This window comes from Thermobia domestica, chromosome 16, assembly GCF_964235325.1.
Source record: "Thermobia domestica chromosome 16, izTheDome1.hap1.1, whole genome shotgun sequence".
Classification (NCBI taxonomy): Eukaryota; Metazoa; Arthropoda; class Insecta; order Zygentoma; family Lepismatidae; genus Thermobia; species Thermobia domestica.
Genome location: NC_137469.1, coordinates 9,417,636 through 9,440,862, shown reverse-complemented (window position 1 = coordinate 9,440,862; position 23,227 = coordinate 9,417,636). Strand labels below are relative to the sequence as shown.

At 35.1% G+C, this 23,227-nt stretch overlaps 1 protein-coding gene across 1 annotated transcript in view; it reads left to right on the top strand.

Moving 5' to 3' along the window:
- The window catches only part of LOC145672905 (cytochrome P450 4C1-like), a 323,535-nt gene extending 315,309 nt beyond the window's left edge, over positions 1–8,226 (top strand). The window contains exons 11-12 of the mRNA XM_081742106.1: positions 4,297–4,476; positions 7,725–8,226. Coding sequence (XP_081598232.1) covers positions 4,297–4,476; positions 7,725–7,912 — 368 coding nt within the window. The 3' untranslated portion in view covers positions 7,913–8,226. The remainder of the gene's footprint in view (positions 1–4,296; positions 4,477–7,724) is intronic.
- The last annotated feature ends 15,001 nt before the right edge of the window (positions 8,227–23,227 follow it).

Below are 23,227 nucleotides of genomic sequence, written 5' to 3'. Positions count from 1 at the left end.
ATCCTGCTGTATCACAACAGTCTTTGATATAACTTTCTTAAGACTTCAAGGTAACTGTGTACAGATATTGTACCATAACTAACAATATACTGTTGAAATTAAAAGGGGGGTACGCCTACTTCCGGACCACCCTGTAATTAAAGAAAAAAGAAATAAAGAAAATCATCAAGAAGTCTCGCGCGCATCTCTCTTGGTACATAAGAGGAAAAAAACAATGGTTAACACTAACTGATTTCGTACGTTTTATTTATTCGATTTTTCAGAAACAATTGATAGCACTGTTACTACGTTGTCGCCAGTTGTTAGAGTCAGGCCCGTATGCAGGAAGGTCTAGGGGGCCGGCTCCCCTAAATTTGTGCTGCCCCTAAAATTTTCATGGTAGGCTTGCAAATGAACTATAATATGGTGATGAACTATAATATAATTGGATCGGCCCCTCCTAACTTCAGCCGGGCACCCCCTATATATTTGGGCTGGCTACGGGCCTGGTTAGGTATAAGTTTTTTCGCTTGTTATTTGCCCTTCTTAAGTTTCGTCGTTCCTAAGATAGTTAACTTAGTCGCATTTCACAAGAGGAAATCCAGTTCGACCTCCGATTAAAGAAACAATGTAGGTATATCGGTCGGCTTCCACGTTAAAAAGTAGGTCCATGTCTTATAATTGAGTCAGTGCTTCTAAAGAACATTAACATTAATACATATAGCTTCCATTTTTGTGGTTATGATTATTTTATCAAGTGTCTTTATAAATATGTATTATAAAAAGAGTTGCCAATGAATCTTGCCAAGAATTAATTCTATCCATCTAGAAAAGATGTCGTGCAAGTAATGTCTCTTCTCGCAAACCACATCTGTTCCTATCGAAGAGCTTCGTCTTGGCTCGAAAATTCTGTCTCGTCTTGTCTCTATGTAAAATACCCATTATTTCTTTAAAAATTGTATTGACACTTTTAAATCACCCTGTTTATTATACGACCAGGTTCAGAAAGCTTCATTTCCGAATGAACGGATTCGTTTTTATTGATGTTACATCGAAAACAAATCATTTGATTAACTATAAGATATTGCATAATTAGGTTCATCGTACTCTAACTGTTAATCATTCGAAATAAAATATTAACAAAAACAGTGGCGGCTCTTGGGGGTATTCATTAAAATGGTATCGGTACAAGCTAAAGGAAGAAATAACTCTTGCATCCATGAATTAAGACTTAAGATAAATTTTGTCCCCTTAGATTGTAGGGATAACATTTTATTTTTTACCAATCTGACTTCCCTCAAAAGCCGCCAATACACAAAAGTGAGGAATGGAAAATGCTAGTTGGATATAATGAACAAGTAACGAAAAGAAAACTGGAAAAAGTAGAGAGACAAGGACAAATTTTGAAAACAAATTTTAATTTGATGGATGGACCAGAAGATATGGTGGAAGGAAAACGAGGAAGGTGAAGAAAAACAATACAATTAGTGGGTTATGTTTGAAGAGGACAATTCTTACCTCAATACAAAGAACTTGCCTTAGCGCTTGTGCGGGAAATTTCCAGCTGTTAACGGTAAAATCTTTATGAAAATAATCTAACACGGGAGGGTCCCACAAGTTGTCACTAAAATCTGATTGCCACATAGCACATCTGATAGAGTGTCATGAGAAATGAACATGAACAAAATTTAAGGTGCTATGGACCAGAAGGATAGGAGCCACGGAAATTCAAAATTTGAATATCTGAAGAATTATATCATGGAATTATGTACGTTTGAAGTAAATATCTTGAAAACCTTTAAAGCAATCAAAACAAAAGTTGCACAATATAAAGACAACGAAATGTCCTATCGAAAACCATAAACAGTGTTGCCATAGGTGAAGCAGTATTGCCAACTCAGCTTAAAAATATTTTATTATATATAGCACCATATATAAATGTCCAGAGATTTAAAATGCACTATTATCACTAAACGTAACAGTGAAGTATAGTGGTACAGTGTTGAACACCATTGGAGCTACATGTGCTGAAAATGTACAATTTAGAAGTCTAATATGTGGGAACAAAGGGTAATAAAGGAATGCATTAGAAAAAAGTGAGGATTTTGCAATATACTTTTGTAACCCTGATGAATAAGTATACAACTCGCGAAAACAAAACGATACACGCGAGGAAAGAAACACGTGTTTTCTAATTCTGTAAACTGGTTCTGCAGGTTATCTTATCAAAATATTCTTTGTTTGCCTCTTTCGTGTTAAGTGACATATTATTTTACTTCTTCTCCTACATACCATATGATTATATTTGTACACTATAATATTACCATATACACATTGGAAATATAATTATTTTATTACTATCTCAATTAGTTTTTAGTCGGACCGGATAGCGGTGTAGCCTAGAAGGCTAGACAACCGACATATTAGGCATCGCGGGTTCCAATCCCGCCTCGGACATATTTTTTGTTGTACTTTTTACCTTATATTTCATTGTTATCTTTCTCTTTCATAGTGATTCAGATCCCACTTTGCACTCCTATATAGCTTTGAAGCTGACACACGACGTAAAAATGGCATCACTCAATTTCGTTTTTTAAATGCATCATTATTTTTGTGACACTGCTGACATTTTGCTGTTATACTATCTGCGTTATGCATTTAAACTAAATTCATAGTATAAGACCCAGATCCTTTATTACCATGTGTTGTTACATATCACACTTCTCCATTGTACACTTTCAGCACATGTAGCTCCAATAGTGTTCAACACTGTATCACTATACTTCACTGTTATGTTTAGTGATAATAGTGCTTTTTAAATCTCTGGACATTTATATATGGTGCTATTTATAATAATATATTTCTAAGTTGAGTTGGCAACACTCCTTCACCTATGGCAACACTGTTTATGGTTTTCGATAGGGCATTTCGTTGTCTTTATATTGTCCAACTTTTGTTTTGATTGCTTTAACGATTTTCAAGATATTTACTTTAAACATACATAATTCCATAATAAATTTCATTAGATATTCAAATTTTGAATCCCCGTAGCTTCTATCCTTCTGGTCCATAGCACCTTAAATTTTGTTCATGTTCATTTCTCATGACACTCTATCAGATGTGCTATGTGGCAATCACATTTCAGGGACAACTTGTGGGACCCTCCCGTGTAAGCATCATTAGCTTTACCAGACGCCTATTTAGTAGGATAAGTCTCTGTTGATAAGACTTGTCCTGTAGTTTGTATTTATTTTTGAGAATTTGCAAAATGTTCATATTTTTTAGATCTACAAATAATATCGATAAAATCCTAGGGTACGGTTATGTCGAATTATTTATTTACTCCTTCAGCGGACTGAAAGTGCAAAATAAATACATTTGAATTGGAACCTGATGACTCCATCTGCTGAATCAAGCTTCATATCTTCTTTCCTTTTTCAGAAAACAAACCTGTTTGATTTTTTTTTATATGGATAACCAAGTGGATAGCACGCTGATTGGCCACTCACACTTACACACACACACACACACACACACACACACACACACACACACACACATAGCACTACTGCTTGCTCAGTAACGTATAAAACTGGGTTGCAAGTGCTCTCTTCACTGCAAATGTGCTGTTGCTGACTGAGTTGCAGAGCAGTATTTGGATGTCTTTGCTGCCAACTCTGATTTCCTTATGAGTGAGGAAAATCGATCGCTATACTCGGTATAAATACGCTGTTCTATGAAGAATGAAAAGTGGTTTGAAACAGGAAAATTGAAAAGGGGTGGATGAAATGGAAAAAAAAATGGCATAACTGTAGCCTCACACTTCAATAGTGCCTCTGGATGCTTTTAGTGGTACCCAGGTGTGTTTTTCGACCTGAAACTGATTATGTCTGGAGAAAGCGCAATGAACAAAAGAGAGAGTCAGTAGTAGTGCACATGTGAAAACTGAATTATACAGTACTGTAGTGCATTGTTTACATTTATAGTAAAAGATAGTTTTATATTATTATTTTGTTAATTTTACTACATATATTTGAACAATTTCTTAAATCTGTACTGTTTATCGAATCCGATTGTTCTATTTAACCCTCACCACCATGTCCTGCTTTTCATTCATGGTAATCTTAAACGTGACTTCACTTAGTTTTCTTCACTTTTCATATGTTTGTAATATTTCTATATTACTTGGCAACAGTTCATTTTTCATCAACTTATAATATCTTTAACAATTATCCTTATCTTTTTTATTTTTATTTTGTTTTATTTATTTTATTTTTATTTTATTTTATTTATTTATTTATTTATTTATTTTTGCAGAGGAGTATGTAATTCCAGCCAAAAGTTCAGTGACTGTGTTTCCCTTCATGGCGCACCGAGATCCAAGGTTTTTCCCAAATCCTGAGGAATTTAATCCAGATAACTTCCTTCCCGAAAGAGTCCAAGGAAGACATCCCTATGCTTACATACCATTCAGCGCTGGGCCGAGAAATTGTATAGGTAAATACTGTACATAATAAGGACAACTTAAGTGTTTTGTTTTAAAAGCCTGCCTTACTAAAAATAATATAAAATTTACGATGTTTCTGTTGCTTGTTTATTTATAAGTGAAAGGAGATAATGAAATGCAGTTTACTACAATCATAGATAATGTTTTCTACAACAGAAAATATGAACGTGAAGAATTTTCAGTGTTGCCAGAATAACAATTTCACCAAAATCTATGTTGAGGCAGCGACTAGAGGAACGAACTCAACTGCATTTGATTACGTATTATATTTTGGTATCCTGTGGACTATTTTTTAATAATAGTTGTATTTAGTTTGTAATAATCAAAATAGTTTAAACATACAGTTATTAACATTAAATAATAATGTTTTTTTAAGCAGTAGTTCACAGGACACCAAAACAACATAATACGTAATCAAATGCAATTGAGTTCGTTCCTCTAGTCGTTGTCATAACTTAGATTTTGAAGAGTTGTTATTCTACCAACACTATAATCTTTTATGAATGGGAATACTGAAAAATCTTCGGATTCATATTTTCTGTTGTAGAGTAACTTTACCTATGAATGTGTGATTGTGGTTGCATTTTATTATCTCCTTTCACTTATAAATAAACAAAAGAAAAGTTTTAAATTTTCTATTATTTTTAGGAAGGCAGGTTCTTAAGAGCTAAAGATGAGTGTACCAAAGAAGAGTTATTTTTTTAAACATAGGATTTGACTATTTCCCAATTGCAACACTGAAAGAGGAAGCAATCTCTAAGAAGTGTTAGAGTCTTATATACTGTGCACTTTTCTCCGGGGAGTATATAATTTCCTCTGCTACGTGTTATGGGCGAGGAACATGGCGTGTTATTAGCAAGTTTTTCAGGAGTTGGTAGATCGGTCAATCCTGTCAGGGTCGCCAAAAATTACTATGGGAATACATAAAATGACTTTCTTAAATAAGGTTTTAAGTTAATGAATTAATAAGCATTAACATTGTTCAATTTGTTTCAATACTATTGGTAGTATATACTCTACCTGTAGCGTACAGAGAATTTCATGAAGATCTATGTTTAAACACTTAATGTAATATCGTTTCAGAATACATGCGAATCTTGTATACCTATCTTAACTCTTTGGTCTTAAGTGTCGGCTGCGAACCAAAATAGCAATTTGGTATTGTTTAGCTCCAATGTTTCCTCTCGACTATTAATCTCATAATTCTTTGTTTCAACAACACTGGCAAGGGTGTATACACTTTTTGGCATTTGAACATTTTATACTAGAAATTTCCAAATTATTATTATTATTATTATTATTATTATTATTATTATTATTATTATTATTATTATTAATAATAATAATAATAATAATAATAATAATAATAATAATTGATATTCTTTCAATGACAAAAAATGCAATACGGAGGGCTCATATGATAGACCTTTATTTTTCCATAATGTCTTGTTGAAAACGAAGGGGATTGGAAAAATTCTCTCCTTGCGTACAATACTGAACTCCCTGTATTAAAATTATATTGTAAATTAATCTATACATGCCAACTAAATTCGGAAGAACAGCAACAACTCTAGAATCACTGCGAAAAGTATCATATGTCACACTAAGGGTTAGCAGGCCCACAACTAGAAGGAGGCTAGTAGAGACCTGCATGGGCCGGGCTTGGGCGGGCCGACTCTGTTATTTCTTTGGGCCGGGCTTGGACGGGCCGACACTGATTTCTCTTCAGGTCAGGCCGGGCTGGGGCCGATTAATTGCAATTCTTTAATAATTATTGACTTTCGTAAAACGATAATTAGAATAAAGGCAAACGTTAAAGAAGTGTGCCCGTGAAAAATGTTACAAAATGAAACTTTTAAAATGTATCGGGCTCAGGCCGGGCTTGGGCCAAGAATTTTAAAAAACTTCTCGGACCGGGCTCGGGCCGAAAATCTCCAAAAATTTTCGGGCCCGGGCTGGGCCAGGCCTAGGTACATTCGGGCTGGATTGGACTTGGGCCGAAAAATTCGGCCCGTGCAGGTCTCTAGAGGCTAGGAGGCGTGGCCCCTACACTTTTCGTGGGCCCTCCAGATCTCATTACAAAATGCTATTATTAATACAAAAACACAATTTAGGTATTTGTAAGAGAATTTTTAATGACTTGCCCCCCTCCTATCTTATTTATGACCTCCCCCAAACTTCTGTGGCTAATTTCGGGCCTGGGGGTTAGGAATGTAATCTTCGTCGTATTTTCATACATTAAGTGCAGCAATTCTCGATAATAATCCGGCGACTAACAGCGAGAAGAAAATAATAATCTGATTTTTATGGAATTTAATTACAAATAATATCGACGGTACTTTGCAGCTACCTCGTAACCCAAAAACAAAACACTACTTTACAGAAGAAAGAAAAAGTTTGAAAAAGTTGGAGATTATTTGAAAGTCAGCGACTTTTCTGGTTTAAAAGCATGGGCGCCCGAAGGGGAGTGCGAAGTGGGGCTCGAGCCCCCCCTAACTCACAAAAATGTTTTAAATTTCTTAATACAAATAAAAAATACGAAACCTAATATAGGTAGCAACCAGAGGTTTAAGCCCCCCCCTAGAAAATTTCCTTCGGGCGCCCATGTGTAGAAGTCAATTACAGTAACAAAACCGACCTCTCCATCAAAAAAGTCGCTGTCTTTTAACTAATCTCCAACTTTTCCACGTTTTATTTTCCTTTTGTCAAGTTGTGTTTCTTTGAGATACGAGGTAGCTCCAAAGTACCGTCGATATTAAATATATTATTATTATTATTATTATTATTATTATTATTATTATTATTATTATTATTATTTTTATTATTATTATTATTATTATTATTATTATTATTATTATTATTATTATTATTATTATTATAAAATAGGATAAGCACCAAAAATTCTGAACAGCCTACGCTCTCTTCCAGAGTTTGATTTCTTTGATACAGTTACTTAGAAGCCAAATTTTAAGGCCTGTATGTAAGATTGTGATTGTCATGGCATTACGTATATAAGAATGAAATGAAAATACGTCATTTTATTTGACAATAACACTAATTATTTTGAGAGAGTACATTACTAGATATGTATAAGGATATTTCGTAGTATTTTTTATACTTATTTGACATAATATGTATAAAATATTTCATTATTACTGAGCATATTTTGTATGTGAGACTATTGTGTATATAATAAAGTGAAGAAATGTGGAATATAATCATGGTTTTTCTTCCTTAGGACAAAAGTTTGCAATGTTGGAAGAGAAAGCCGTATTATCTGCTGTATTAAGGAATTTTAGGATAGAATCTGTTGGCAAGAGAGAAGACCTGGAATTGGAAGCTCATCTAGTTTTGAAAGGTGAAATCAAAGCGAAATTCCATCTCAGACAGCAAACACAGATTCTCAAAAGAAGTGTCAGTATTTAGTAATTGAGAGGACCATTTCAGTTGCTTAAAAACTATGTTTAAACTAGTTAAGAGTGTGCTTTTTTTGTGTGTGTGCAAAGTGAGTTAAAAGAATTAGTGCAGCTGTTTTCTTTTCTCTCTAGAAAGAGACTGTTTAGAAACTAAGTTCGAATTGCTTAGAGAGTGAATAATGTATTCAAAGTAAATTAAAGTGATTTGTGAAGCTATATTTAGAAACACAGGTGAATGTGTGATGGATGTAAACTACTTCAGTTCTGTATATTCTTGTATTTGAGTCAAAGTATGAATGAATGTATTATGAATGTAAGTGATGAATAAACATTGTATTATATTTTACAAATTGTTATGTATAGAAAATGAATTCTCAAGTTACCCGTGTAGATTTATTTTAGTGGAGTCAACATTTTGAAAAATTTGGAGTGCAAAGCCGTACGCTCATCATCATCATCATCATCATAGGTATTCTGCCATTATTGGCAGATCACTTGCCGCAGCTGAGAAGCTTCCATGCTCCACGGTCTTCCGCTAACCTCTTCGACTTCACTTACGATTTTTCTGTTTGGATATCGTCCATTAATTGTAGTCTCCTTCACCCCCTCCCTCTCTTTCCTGCCACCATACCCTCTACCACATCCCTCATGAAACAGTCCCTTCTAAGCCAATGTCCCAACGAGTTTCTATTCCTCTTCTTAATAATATCTAAAATTGTTTTATTCCCCCTCACCATTTGTAACACCCTCTCATTCGTTTTCCGCGCGACTCAGCTAATTCTCTCTATTCTTTTCCACCCATACTTCCAAACCTTTTAATGGTTTTTCCATAACTTTTGCGTAATGTCCATCATTTTGCCCCGTACAGGACAATACTCCACACGAAACGTTTTATAAGTCTTTTTCTCAACTCTTTGTTCAAGGTCTCACAAAATAGTATTTTCTTCGTCCTAATTGCTTCTTTTGCCATTCCTATCCTTGCTTTTATTTCATGTTCACACCTCATATCATTACTAATAATACCACCCAGGTATCGAAAACTATTCACCTGTTCTATTTGCTCCTCTCCTACTTCTATATTTGACACCAACCCCTTCGTTCCAATCACCATAGCTTTTGTTTTGCTAATATTTATTTTTATCCCATATTCTTTGTAGCCCTTCCTCAAGTTTCCTAACAAAGTTCAAATGCAGGCACATTATTCAGGGGGTATTATAAATCAAATTAGTCCCAGAAGCGACAGTCCTATTAGCGACATGAACTGTTATCTGTCCTATGAGCGATCGATTCATTTACATTGAGATGATGGAAGATGATATGATTCCATCTCGTAAAATATGTCTCCTTACATCTGATTGGCTATTCTCAACCAATCCCACGAATACAATGCAGTTCACTCTAAACAATCCAAAAGGTAAACAAACTTTAAACTACCTTCCCCCCTATTGTAGGCTACTAAAACGTAAACTAATTGCTTAATTTGGCTCCCTTGTTTTGACTTATACATAAAAGCTTGTCGTGTAGCAATCTGAAATGATCCCTTATAACTAGACGAACTGTTAAGTCCTGCGAGAGATTTGTAACTTGTGTAATAATTTCTTCGAATACACCATGTTTTTAGATTTCTTTGATATCCTCAAATGGTGAACACCTTTTTTCCAAGGGCGCCAGGAGGGAAGGCAGGGGTCGCCCCCCTGGCTCACAAAAATGTATACCTAATATAGAAAGCCACGTATATTAAATACCAGATATACCCGACGTGATACAGCAACATGGAGATGCCCCTCCCTAGAAAATTTTCTTTGGGCGCCCCTACCTCTTTCTGATTTCTTTCTTATGTCATAAACATATTCAATCTAAACTTATGCTCCATATCATTTTAACATGAAATTTTTAATTATATTAGAATCATAGACAAAGGCGGAGCTACTCTAAATATTTAATTAGTTTTAACCTTCATAGAGTCAATGTATTCATAGAAATTAATTCAAAAATATAATATTAGGAAAAAACATATAAAAGATTGTTAATATAAGGAGAGCATTCTCAGGTATTAAATTCAGGTAGAGCGAAATTTTTCATAGTACATTTTGTTAGGTTCTAAATTACATTAGCATAAAACAAGTTAAAGAAGAGAGAACCTTATCTTCTTCCATTATCTTAGTATGAACGAATCGGTGACTCACAGGACAATTAACACATCGAATCGGTCGCTCATAGGACACTTAACAGTTCCTGTCGCTCATAGGACTGTCGCAAGTGGGAAGACACCTTATAAATCTACTCACGACATTAAGAATTGAGTTTTGCCTAAATAAAATTGTATCCATTTATATATGTTTTGCTATTCTCAATCTGCATGGATTATTTTAACAAAATGCTAGTGAATACAAGTGAGTTTCCATTTACAGAGTGAAAGTACAGACTTCCAAACTACATGAAGTCAATACTCAAACTTTGGAGTAGTTCATCTATAACTCCTGATTGCAATAGATTAATAGGGTCAAAAGTAGAACCATTCCTCGGAGACGCTGAATCCATATCAGAAATCCAGTACTCGCTATGCCTTATTGTTTTGGTTCTATGGTGATAAAAGTTGAAACTGTTATTCGTTAATTTGAACGAATTCAGATTTAATAAATGGATAAGATCATAATCTACTCTTTTGAAGCTGAATCTAGGGATGCGCACGAGACGAGTCGAGACATGATTTTCCTGACAAAATTCGAGTCAAGACACGGCTCTTCCAATAGAGAAATATATATTTTTCGAGTCGAGACATCACTTTTACAGCACATTTTCGAGACGAGACAGCCACAAATCTTGTCTCGTGCGCATCCCTAGCTGAATCTATTGCAGAAAACTGCATCTCAATATTTTTGACTGTTTTTGCTCTACAGAAATCAGTATTAAAACCGGAAGTAATAGTAAATTTCAAGCACTTCCGATTTTGATAAATTGTTACGGGTTCTGATGGTATGTACTTTTGAGACCCTGAATTGATGAAAACGCTTGTTGCTATCTATACGAGTCTTGTTCTATGGCGATAAATGTTAAAACCGGAAATGGTTAATTTGAGCTACGTCAGTAGAGGGTTAAAGAAGGAAATTGAACCTAATCTTGAGAAGCTGAATCGGTTGCAAAACATTGCATCTCGATATCTCTTACCATTTTCCTCTGTGGAAAACCTCCATTGAAACTAGAAAAGGTAGTAAATTTCAACCACTTCCGGTTTTGGTAGAGTGTTCCGGGCTGTGACAATATGTTCTCTTGACAACCTGAATTGATTGCAGAGAATTGCTTGCAGACGATTGCTTGTCGTTACATATTATCATTTTTTCTTCTATGGTGACAAATGTTGAAATTGGAAAAGGTTAATTTGAACCATTTCCGGTTTGAATAGAGAGTTAATGGAGAAAGGCAGAACCTATTTTTTTCGATGCTGTATCAAATTTGGGAAACCACATGTTGATATCTTTTACCATCTTTACGCTGTGAAAATCAGCATTGAAACCGGAAGTAATAATATACTTGAATCATTTCCAGTTTTGGTAGAGTGTTCAAGAAAGTCATGGTACATTGCCTTGGGACTCTGAATCGTTTGCAAACAACAGCTTCCTGGTATATGTTACCGTTTTCGTCCTATGCCAATAAACTTTAAAATAAAAAATGACTATTTGACCCACTTCCGTTTTGAATAGAGCATTAATGGAGAAGATGGAAGTTATTATTGGGACTCTGAGTCGATTGCACGTTTTCTTTTTTTGTTTGTTTGTTTTATGGCGATAAACGTTGAAATCGATTTAATTACTTTCGGTTTTAATATAGAGTTATCAGAGGATCCTATTGTTGGGACACTGATCGATTGAAAAAAAAAACATATCTCTTACCGTTTTTGCCCTGTGGAAATCAGTGTTAAAACCGGAAGTAATAATAAATTTGAATCACTTTCAGTTATGAGTACAGTGTTCGGGATAGTCATGGTACACTCATGTCCAAAATTATTGTCGCGTATCTGTAACTGTCTTCTCGTAAGAATATAATTTGATAATGATTTGCATGGTGCTTTTAATACTGATACTAGGTGTATAATCGGCAAATGTTAATTTGTAGTAAATTTCATAGAGAAAGAATTATAAATACGAAAATTAAAATGAGTAAAATAAAATGTTGCTAAATAGACAAGCAAGTTTTATTTTCGTTTTATTGTTCTTATTTACTGTTCTTTTGACCGGGAATTTGCCACATACACGTCTTTGCCGATTATACACATACTAACATTATAAGAAATACCGGGCGAATTCGTTATCAAATTATATTCCTACAACAACCTATTTATAAACATGCTACAATAATTTTGGACATGAGTGTACATTCTCTTGGGATGCTGAACTGTTTGTAAAAAAAAAAAAAAAAAAAAAAAAAAAAAACTGTTTCTCGATCTCTCTTTCAGTTTTTGCCCCGATACCTGCCGACAGACGGACAAAGCCGTCTTATAATACTTCCGACACTTATGCATAGCATAATTTGGAAGTCTCACAAGAAAATAAAGTCTCTTATTTCATTTTTAATCTATTTATTTATGTGTTTTTGACGCTGACGTACATACAATCTCTCATGTGATTTGTAGGATGACCTTCTAGTCTGAAGGCCAATGTCACGGTCTCATGTCTCGGATTAATTTGTGATGAATAATCAACGAAAGCTTTTTTTTTCTCTCTCTATTAAAAATTAAAAGAAGGAAGGGAAAAGTTAGTGTTGATAAGATTTCTTTTTATATAATTAGGTGAATGTCCAGAATTCAAAATAACATTACTCAACGATTTTCCATTATGTTTATACAGTGTTAGCAGAATTTAATTTCATATAATGATTTCTTTAACAAAGTATGTAATTACGTTAAGTACGATTGTAACAAGATAGTTTTAGCCTGATCGAAAATGTGTGTCTTGATTTACATTGTGAAAATGTGATAAACTTACTACGTAGTAAACAGATACAATGTTCTAACCAGAATGGAATTCCAGTTTTCAATTATTAGGGATTATGAATTAGATTTCTGGGCTTTCGGCATCTATGGTCATGTTAGCCCGTAGGGATGCGCACGAGACGAGTCGAGACAGGATCTTCCTGACAAAATTCGAGTCGAGACACGGCTCTTCCAATAGAGAAATATACATTTTTCGAGTAGAGATATCACTTTTACAGCACATTTTCGAGACGAGACAGCCACAAATCTTGTAGCGTGCGCATCCCTATTAGCCCGTCACTAGGATTAGGATTAGGAATTAGATTTCTGGGCTTTCGACGTCTATGGCCATGCTAGCCCGTCACGCATATGAAGGATGACATTCCTCGGCTATATCACACTACCCGGAGAATTGGACAGAGAGAATGAAAGCGGCCTGGGGCCATTATGTTAGGGTACCATCCAGGAATTTGCCTGGCATGAATGAGGAAAACCCAGGAATAACTTTATTCAGGATGGATGAAGAAGCTGTTACACCTTTTCGACCGACTGTCCCCACCGGGAATCGAACCAGGGACTGCTAACACCAAAGGCAAGAACGTTAGCGAAGTTTCAGTTTCAATAGGTTCATAAGGGAGCAGATAGAACGAACTATTAGTGCTGAATCTACATTTAAATACAAGAATTTTAGGAATGATAAAAAAAGAATGGATCAAAGGATTGCGATCTTAGCCAATAATTAGTTTTTGAATCAGGGGCCACAAAATTTTTGAAGCTCCTAAATCGAGTTTTCGTATTTTCTACGGTATAAACACATCATACTAAGATAAGTGATGGTTTGGGTTTGGCTACACTATATGTAGTTCTCCAGATACAAGGCCTAGAAGAAAATTTTTGATTGGAATATATTAGATCTTTTGATCCAACAAGCGAATTTCGTTTCACAGTATGGAACTGCGGTAGACTTTCAAACTATGTGAATTTACTGTTGAAACTGGAGTAGTATATGCACAAATTCTGGTATTAATAGAGGGAGAAAGTTCAAACTTAAACCTGTTCCTCAGACACTGAATCCACATCAAAAAAGCCTTTACCTGCTGTCTCTTACCGGTTTTGTCCTATGGGGATGAAACACTGAAACCAGAACCGGTTTCAGTGTAGGGATATGTGAGTAAAGAGTTATAGACGCTAAATTGAGTCCAGAAAATTACTTGTCGCTATAGTTTTTTTTTTTAATAGAGAATTAATAAAAGAAATCAAACCAATTGTGGTTCAATTCAGCAGGTAGTGTTTATACCATATTATAGGATTGCTGATGAAGTGCTGACTTGGGTAAAATAACCAAAATCGCTGGTGAAAACCGAAATTTTTAGACTTCCAAACTATGCTATCTAAGTGTCGAAAGTCTTATAGAACGACTAGTGTGTGGGCAAGGAAAGGTGGCTTCTGACAGTTGGGTAGAGCACGTGGATTATTGGAGGCGCTGTTGCCAGAGGCTGCGCAACAGAGACAGCACTCTGGCGACAAAATTAAGACGTTTACCAAGTCGTCTTAACTACCGGTAACAGCGCGGTCAATGACCTCCGCTGCCTAGCAACAGCATAAAAGAATACTGCTGTGATTGGCGAACAATCTTCCTTCTCGTTTTGTTTACAACATGTGCAGCTATCTGTCAGAGGCCATCTTTCAGTAATTCGATAATGTGTAAATCCGTCCGTCTGTCAACAGGTATCAGAGCAAAAAAACGAGAGACATAAAGAAGCTTTTTTTTTTTTTTTTTTGAAATTGATTCAGCATCCCTTACGTAAGTTCCATCTCCTACGTTAACCATGGATTCAAACGGAAACAGGGGTGTAAATAAGGCGGGGGGATCCTCAAGCAATCAGGGGTCCCCAAATCGTGAAGTGGGACGTAAAGAAGGGGCCCCGCTCCCCGCTGTCTGCGGGAGAGTCTCCCCCAAGCCTTTAGTTACGCCACTGAACGGAAAAGATACAAATTACCAATTTGAGGTTTCAACGTTAATCGCCGTAGAACAAAAACGGTAACAGATTGCAACAAGTAGTTTACTACAATCGATTCAGAGTTTCAAGAGAACATATCGTCCCTACCTGCAACACTTTACTGAAAGGGAAAGTGATTGAAAAATTTACTAGTACTTTCGGTTTCAATGTTGATTTTCATACAGAAGAAACAAGTAAATGATATCGAGATTTTTAAAATTTTGTTGTTAAGCAATCGATTCAGTGTCCCAAGATTAGGTTCTGTCTTCTCCGTTTGTCTTCTTTTCAAATCGGAAGTCGTAGAAATCAACGATTTCCCCTTTTTAACGTTTTTCGTCCATAGAAGAAAAACGGTAATAGGTAGCGAGAAGATGTTTCTTGCAAACAATTCAGCGTTCGTATGCAGCGTGCCATGACTATCTTCAACATTCTGTAGAACCGGAAGTGATTGAAATTTACTATTACTTCCGGTATCGATGCTGATTTCCATAGAGCAAAAAACGATAAGATATCGAAGAACTTATTTTTGGGAATCGATTTAGCTTCCCAAGAATAGGTTCCATCTCCTCTGTTAACTCTCTATTCAATCCGAATTCAACTGTCTTTGGTTTCAACGTTTATCGCAATAGAATAAAAACTATCAAATAGCAACAAGTGATTTTTAGAGATCGATTCAGCGTTTCGAGACACATACAATCACCGAAAGAGTGTGCCAATTCCGGAAGTGGTGAAAATCTATGATATATATTGAAACCGGAAGTGCTAATTTATGTCTATCATTTCCGGTTGCAATAGAAAATTAAAACCAGAGGTGAAACATATTCTTGCAGTGCTGAATATATATCAGAGGTGAAACAGAGGTTGCAATAGAGAATTTATGTCTATATATTCAGCACTGCAAGAATATGTTTCACCTCTGGTTTTAATTTTCTATTGCAACCGGAAATGATAGACATAAATTAGTACTTCCGGTTTTAATACTAATTTCCATAGAACAAAAACAGCACTAGATAGAGAATAAAGGCTTTCTGGTAGGATTTAAGTATCCGAGAAACAGTTTCTATCTTTAATTTTATTCCTTTATTGTAATTACCATTTATAGATGTAATAGTTAAATTTTGAGGGTTGAAAGTATAGTTTCCATAGTTTCATAGTGTGAAACGAAACTTGCTTGTTTAGTTTCACCCTGCAGTAAAAAGTCATTATTTGTGGAAACATGAAGAACATTTGATCCCCTGCCTGGAGAATTTGATCAAAACGTTAAGTTTAAAATTTAGTCAGAAGACGGTGAATGCTAACGCTGCCCTGTCGCGAGAAAACGCTGTAACTTTGGCGGAGCAGTTTTGAGAAAAAAGAGCCGTAAAGTCGCTACAGACCGGCTAATTTCCTACTTACATCGAAATTCTCTTTGGTATATTTTCAAAAGTATTTGATTCAGCTCAATGCTGGGCCTGGTGAACATAAATATCCGTGGCGGGAAATTCAAAAATGCTTAGAGCGACAAAACAATGTAACTCAAGTTACAGCGTTTTGTCGCGACACGGCAGTACACTCCCTAGGTAAGTGTATGAATATCAAAACACACCAAAATGCAAAAATGACGCTGAAACTTTCACTTTTTTTAAAACAATTAACATACCTTCATTTTTTCTAGCGTTGTTCAAAATAAATATTGCATCGCTACTTAAATTTGAATCACCTGCTCCTCCACCACGCTATGTACCCCTTCGTAGCTATGATATATTGTGTTAATTGCTTATATTGTAGGAACAGATAGGGTATATTTTCTTTGAATACGAAATTACTAAATCTATTAATTGATTGGTTGATTTTTTGAGTTTAACGTCCCGTTCAGCATCGAGGCTATATGAGACATGGACCTCCTGATTAACGTGGAATCCGAACCACATGAGCTCCGCCTGAAATCGAACCCGGGTCTTCCACACCAAAGGCGCGTACGCTAACCGCTTAGCCACGGAGAATTTTAATTACTAAATCTAGTACCATTGAAAGTGTTTGAGCACAAAAAGTAGAAAATAAATAAAACAAGGAATATTAGATCAGACTACAATTCAAACTGGTGTGGAGGTCTTACAGCGATCTGAAATTATGCATATCTATAAACTGAGAAGCTATTCCGATTAGGAAATTATTGAGCCTATTTGGAGAGGCATTTAACCGTACAAATCTACGAAATGCGTATAGCCTTAAATATAGCTTATTTTATGAAACTTTTTTTGTTGTTGTTGCTATTTTTGGTTTTCTATTAGCCGTTAAAACAGAGATGCAAATAAGCAATAAAATTTTACTAGCCCAAGAAAAAAGCTACTTGCCTCCATCCCACAATAGAAATCATTTACTTACCTTCGGTATAATATTAAATACTTGCCCGCACCGATAAACCACTCGCCCCGGGCGACTGGTTATTTGCATCCCTGCGTTAAAAGTATTTTAATTCTAAAAATACCTTTTCTTTGAAAATAAAGTGTAAGTTTTAAAAATATTGTCATTATATATTATCGTATTAATTGATTTCTCTAGGCAGAGGTTGTTTTATTACACAACAAACACTTGTTTTTCATTCTTTTTCTCTCCCCCCCCCCCCATCGTTTTAACTACTGAACAATACTTATCGACTCAGAAAGAATTTTAATGTCTCTCCCATAACGGCCTCGTTTGCTACTTTTTAATTATTTTAATTTTCGCATTTCGTTGTAAGAATGAAAGTTTTCTAATACAAATTTAGTAATTCGGTTCTTCAAGCCACAGAGATGTTTTTGTTTATTAAAGGAAACAAATAGGATATCTAATTACCGGTAGTTTGAAAACTCTTAATGCAATCATGATTCAAGGGGTGTACAGAGAAATAAGAAGTGTTTGTATGGGCAACCGAAAGAAGTACTACTGAAAATTGGGATGGCAGTCTACATAAACACAACCAATCCACAATCCAACAATGGTGCATCCAGTTCCAGCGCCTCGGTCAGCTGCGACGTCGTCGATTATTTCAATTCAATTCAACTGACACTATGGCTATTGACTTTCACAAATCAGATGAGTTGTTAACCTTTAAGGAGGCGCGTGGTCCGTGGGGTATGTCATACCCCAAGTGTTTATTTTCGTTTATTTTAGAATCACATGTACGAAATTACCTATAAACTAGTAATGTATTAAATAGTCATAGTTTATAATACACGGGCAACTATAATGAAAATTATAGCAAGGGTTGCCAACTGCATTTATTTTTTCTACTTTTGTATATCATTTGAAATTTTCAAGCAACAGTTATATTTTAATATTGTTATGATGCAAATTAGTGTTGTAGTAGCAATCACATTAAGTTAAATCTTACTATCTAATGCTTACTATCTACTCAGGGTTGCCAACTACACCGAATTTATTGTAACTTTAGAACTACGAAAGTTTTGAACAACAGCAATATATTTACATCAATATTTATTCTTTGCTTTTGATAGTGACTTCACTCACATTACTTTTTATTTATATTCAAATTGGTAATTGATGTCTATATGTCCTTTTAGTAAAAAGTACAATGGAAATAAAATACTGATGTTGTGCCTTTGTGTTAATCAATAATACAATGGAAGGCTGATGTTTCATTTGTCAGATTTTTGACAATGTTTTATACCACGAAATATTTTTACAATGGTTTGTTTGCTTCGTTTTTCCTGTTATACGAAAACAAGTTTCCTTCCATTTACATACATTATTTCCAGTGGCGAAGGGTGATAGTTTTAACAGGGTAGGCCCAATGTTATAATAATAATAATAATAATAATAATAATAATAATAATAATAATAATAATAATAATAATAATAATAATAATAATAATAATAATATCTGCATTACTTATATCATCTTGTAAATTAATTCCAAATGTCAGTTTTTCTTCTCATCAAATATATCAATTACTTTCTTCTTGAAAGCTGTATCGTTGACTAATATCCTTCAGAGTTCATTTCTGTAGTGATTGAAGCTAACACACTAAGTCTGTTGTTACTCATTATATTCCTCCGGAATGTTTTGATTTTCTTCGGGGTACCTATGCCCTTGTCTTACATGGTGTTGGAGTAACTGGAATGCTTGAGTACACATGTAACAAAGAAAGTCATTATAGGTACATTTCTTGCAGGCCGTTTGAAGAGATGTATTGAACAAAATTAACAGGTCGAAAATAGTGCTTTCCGTCGTAAAAGATGACTGTCAGTTCATTCCGCAGCTGATTACCGTGTAAGAAGATTCTCTAGTTTCGCCCTAGCAAAATCGTTATTGTAATCGTGAAACTGTTCACAGTCAAGTAGTTCTGAAGATTCCAAAGAGAATAAATCACATCCACCCGAGCTTCAAGTATATCCAACATTTCGTAGGAAAGTAGTTTTTAAGCTTTCCTTTTCCTTATCACCGAACTGCAACTAACTAATATTTTAACAAATCATGTACAATTTCTTGTGAACGCACTCAATGTTTGCATCACTCCTCTGTAGCTAAGCCTTTTGCAATATATGAAACAGATTATCGATAGACATAAAGGGCCTTATGCAGAGTCGTTTTGACGCGTGATTAGTACCATATTAAAGAGTTCGACTAACATATGTTTCCTGCAGTAGTCAGGCCTTTAGTACGACGCTAATCAAACGACAAAACGACTCTGCATAAGGCGAAAATATTTTACTACAGAAACACAAGACAAATCCACATGAATTTAACATAATTGTAGACCATCGACAGCATCTATTCGATCCGGATCACAATTTTCGTAATGAAATTCACGTATGTGACTCATAGCTGATCTTAATAAGCCGTAATGCAATTTAATTGTTTCAGTTGGGTGTGATCGAGTAGGGAAGATGGACTGTCACATTACCTGAGTTTCACAGGAAACATATGCTGTTTCGTATACTTGTACTCAAACATACTCTGCTTGTAAAATTTCGTCTTTAATTATATTGTTCAAAACACATGACAAGCATTCAATCAAGTCATTTTGTATGTCACTTACAATATCTCAGAAACACACACTCTCTAGTCAATTCTAATGTATATAACGAGTATGGTATCGTATGGGTATGCGTCAACGTAACGGAATAAAGGAGAATTAGTTTGTGATAATAGGAGTGTGTTCGTGATACACTTTTATAATCCCTTGTAACAGCTTTTGCGTTGCGTTAGAGTCCACAAACTTAAGCAAAGTTGGTACGGAATGGGGCCCACATTCTCTTGCTCTTTATTTGTTTGATATATCGAATCGAAATCGAAGGTCTCAAGAGAAACGCTTTATGTAGAAACGAATGTCGATAAGCGCTGAGGCCGGGCTCTTTTGCAGCTTAATACCAACACGTTCTGTCGCGGGATTTTCTTAGTAGCTTGGCAGTCGTTCTACTGTCGCTTGAGCAATGCCATCTATCCAGGTGACATTGGCTTGAGACACTGCTCGCTGAGCCTCCCAGCAGTGGTGCTAACCACAATTTCTTTATCGGACAAAAAATATTTTCTCAACTTTGAAAATTATCATACATTCTGTGCAAGGAAAATGAATTAATTATAAATCATAATTCTGAAAGTAAATGGGTAGGCCGGGCCTCAGAGCCTCTTACCACCCTTCGCCACTGATTATTTCTTCCAAGAACATAGTCATTAGAGCCACAACCTGCATACCATCTTTCCTCTTCATCTGAAACAATCTTGATCAGAACGATCACTTTCTTGTATTTTCTCATTTTCCTTATCGGTTTTCCCACTGTCTATGACTTCTTCTGATACTTCATCTAGCAATTTTATATTTCTTTAGTTTATGCCTGCTGACTACTGAGTGCTCCGGGGCTCCTGCACCCACGTTTAGTTTGGACCCGGGTTTGAACGATTTATTTTGCGATTATGTGAGCTGTGTTACCGACTGAGCTAGGGCAGCCCCAGCTTATCCTTATAGTACCGGAATATTTTACTTTATCACAGCACAGGTCTTCATTACAGTGTTCATAAAATATTTTAACTAAAAATAAATCAATCAAAATATCGAGACTTCCCTGAAAACATATAGGCTAATAAGTCCCGCCATTGACAAGGTGACCAGACGTCCCGTTTTAGCCGGGACAGTTCCTTATTTTCAACTGTTGTCCCGATTTTTCTGATTCTCAAACGGGACACCTAAATGTTCCGTTTTTAAGCAAAAATGACTAATTATTATTCAAAATATAAATGGTCAATGCAAACTCTACACTCTTCCGTACCAACACTCATTGGGAAGGTTCAGCTGTGTCTGGAACCTCTGAATGTTCAAATGGGAATTGAGTGTTCTGTGCTTTGAGTAGTACTTAAGTTAGAAACGCTGTGTTATCATTTTTACTTGTGTTTTTTGTAAATTAAAAACACTGATGAGTTCCAAAATGCAATGTGGAATGCCCCCCTCCCCATCGCCGATTCGTGTGCGTCCCGTTTTTGAAAGTAAAAGTTCTGGTCACCTTGGCCATTGATATGCACCCACATAAATTTTAGAAAGTCGGCGCCGTTGCTTTAGTTGACATTTTCATAAACTAAAGGACACAACCTAATCAAAAACACTCAATGTCCAAGCAGTGAAAATGTAATTCTATTTTTCGGAGCTCTAAAGATAAATTAGTTACATTAGCAATCGCGCAGAGTACAAGGTTCCCCATTCTCATTCACTTGCAACCAACGAATGGATGGTTTTATAGCTGTCGTAAGTAGGATAAATGTGCGTTTCTTTATAGGTTAGAAAGTTCAAAATTTTTTCCTGTATTCTTTGTAACTTCTTCTGATTTTTAAATTAAGACGTATTCCAAATAATATATGCACACTCTCTTTGAACAAACATATGCATTGTAAAACTTCTGTAATGTTGAAGAATTCTTAAATCCATTTCCCGTTCTAAGTACGAATATTAATACCGTGAAGGCTTCACTTGTTATATTTGCAATGTGACTGTCAAACGTTCACTTAGCATTAAACGTTACAGCAAGATCCTTATGTAACGATTAACTTGTTGTTACATTCAGCCCACAGTTCGTGTAATTTTTAGATATGTCAACGTAAATCAGGCACGTCACTTGTAGCAACATTACCTTTATTTTCAGAACTTTCATGAAAAATTATTATTCTGTTGTCATAGGAACCAAGCAAAATAACTATCTCCCTTTTAACAACTCACACTATCTGATTATCAATATAAAATCAGCAACATATTATATTATTCTTTTCTTCTTCTTATCAAAACAATTGTGCATTTTTAAGCACCGTTGTCCAAAATAACTACAAGAAAAGGAAGAAATTTATTACATAGATATACAATATCGTTGTACTTAACTAACTCATGTCTATTTAATACTATTTATTAATTACATAATCAAAGTGATTTGCTCCTAGTGAACGATAACACTTTGCACTTGTTTGCATTGACCTTAAGTTGATTGGAAGAACACCAATTACCAATATGATCTAGACCTTGGTGCAGTTTTATGTTATCGTTTAGATAATTTATCTAGCATATACTTTTTTAGATCATCCGCATATAGTAATTTTTCATGGTCAGAAAAGCAGTCAGGTAAGTCATTAATAAACAAGAGAAACAACAATGGTCCTAAGTTTGAACCCTGAGGATGCAATATATTCTTTAGATTTGTATGCATTAAAAAGATCGAATTTTATGCGATTAGATAGGTATAACGAGAAGAATTTAATCAAAGGCGGAGAAAAATGAAAAAAGCTTTAATTTTTCTAGTAATAAGTTGTGATTACATTTTTTTTTTTTTATCAAACGCTTTTTCAAAGTCAATATGAATCACATCGACTTGGCTACCTACACATTTCTTGTAACTAAAGAATTTAAATGTGTTTAAGTTTCGTCGTTACTTAAAAATGTTATGTGATTGTCTTATAGCTCCAGCGCAAGACTGTTGTTTATTTCCAAATTTAAACTATAGGTCACAAGACGTCATGAGTATACGAAAATAAATAATCATTTTGAATTTACCAAATTTACTACAGTACTATTATTTTCTATCTTTAAAGTAACTTTAAGAGACATAATGACTCAGAGGAAAGTCTTTTTTGTGTTGAACAATATGATACCCGTGGATTTTTTTCGGGGCACTTTTCAATTTACTGTCATTATCTTCTTTTCATTGTTTGATCTATCATTACTTAAATTCTTTGTCAAAAGTCGCTTTTTTTCTTCTGGACATGAATTAGGATTGCAGACTGCTATACTTCTGAAAAATTTTTCCAGAGAAGGATCTTGATCTTCAGTCCTCTTTCATTTAAGCGATGGGTCAAGGGTCACGAGTTAAATGAAATGAAATCTTTAAATTTTACGTCCCA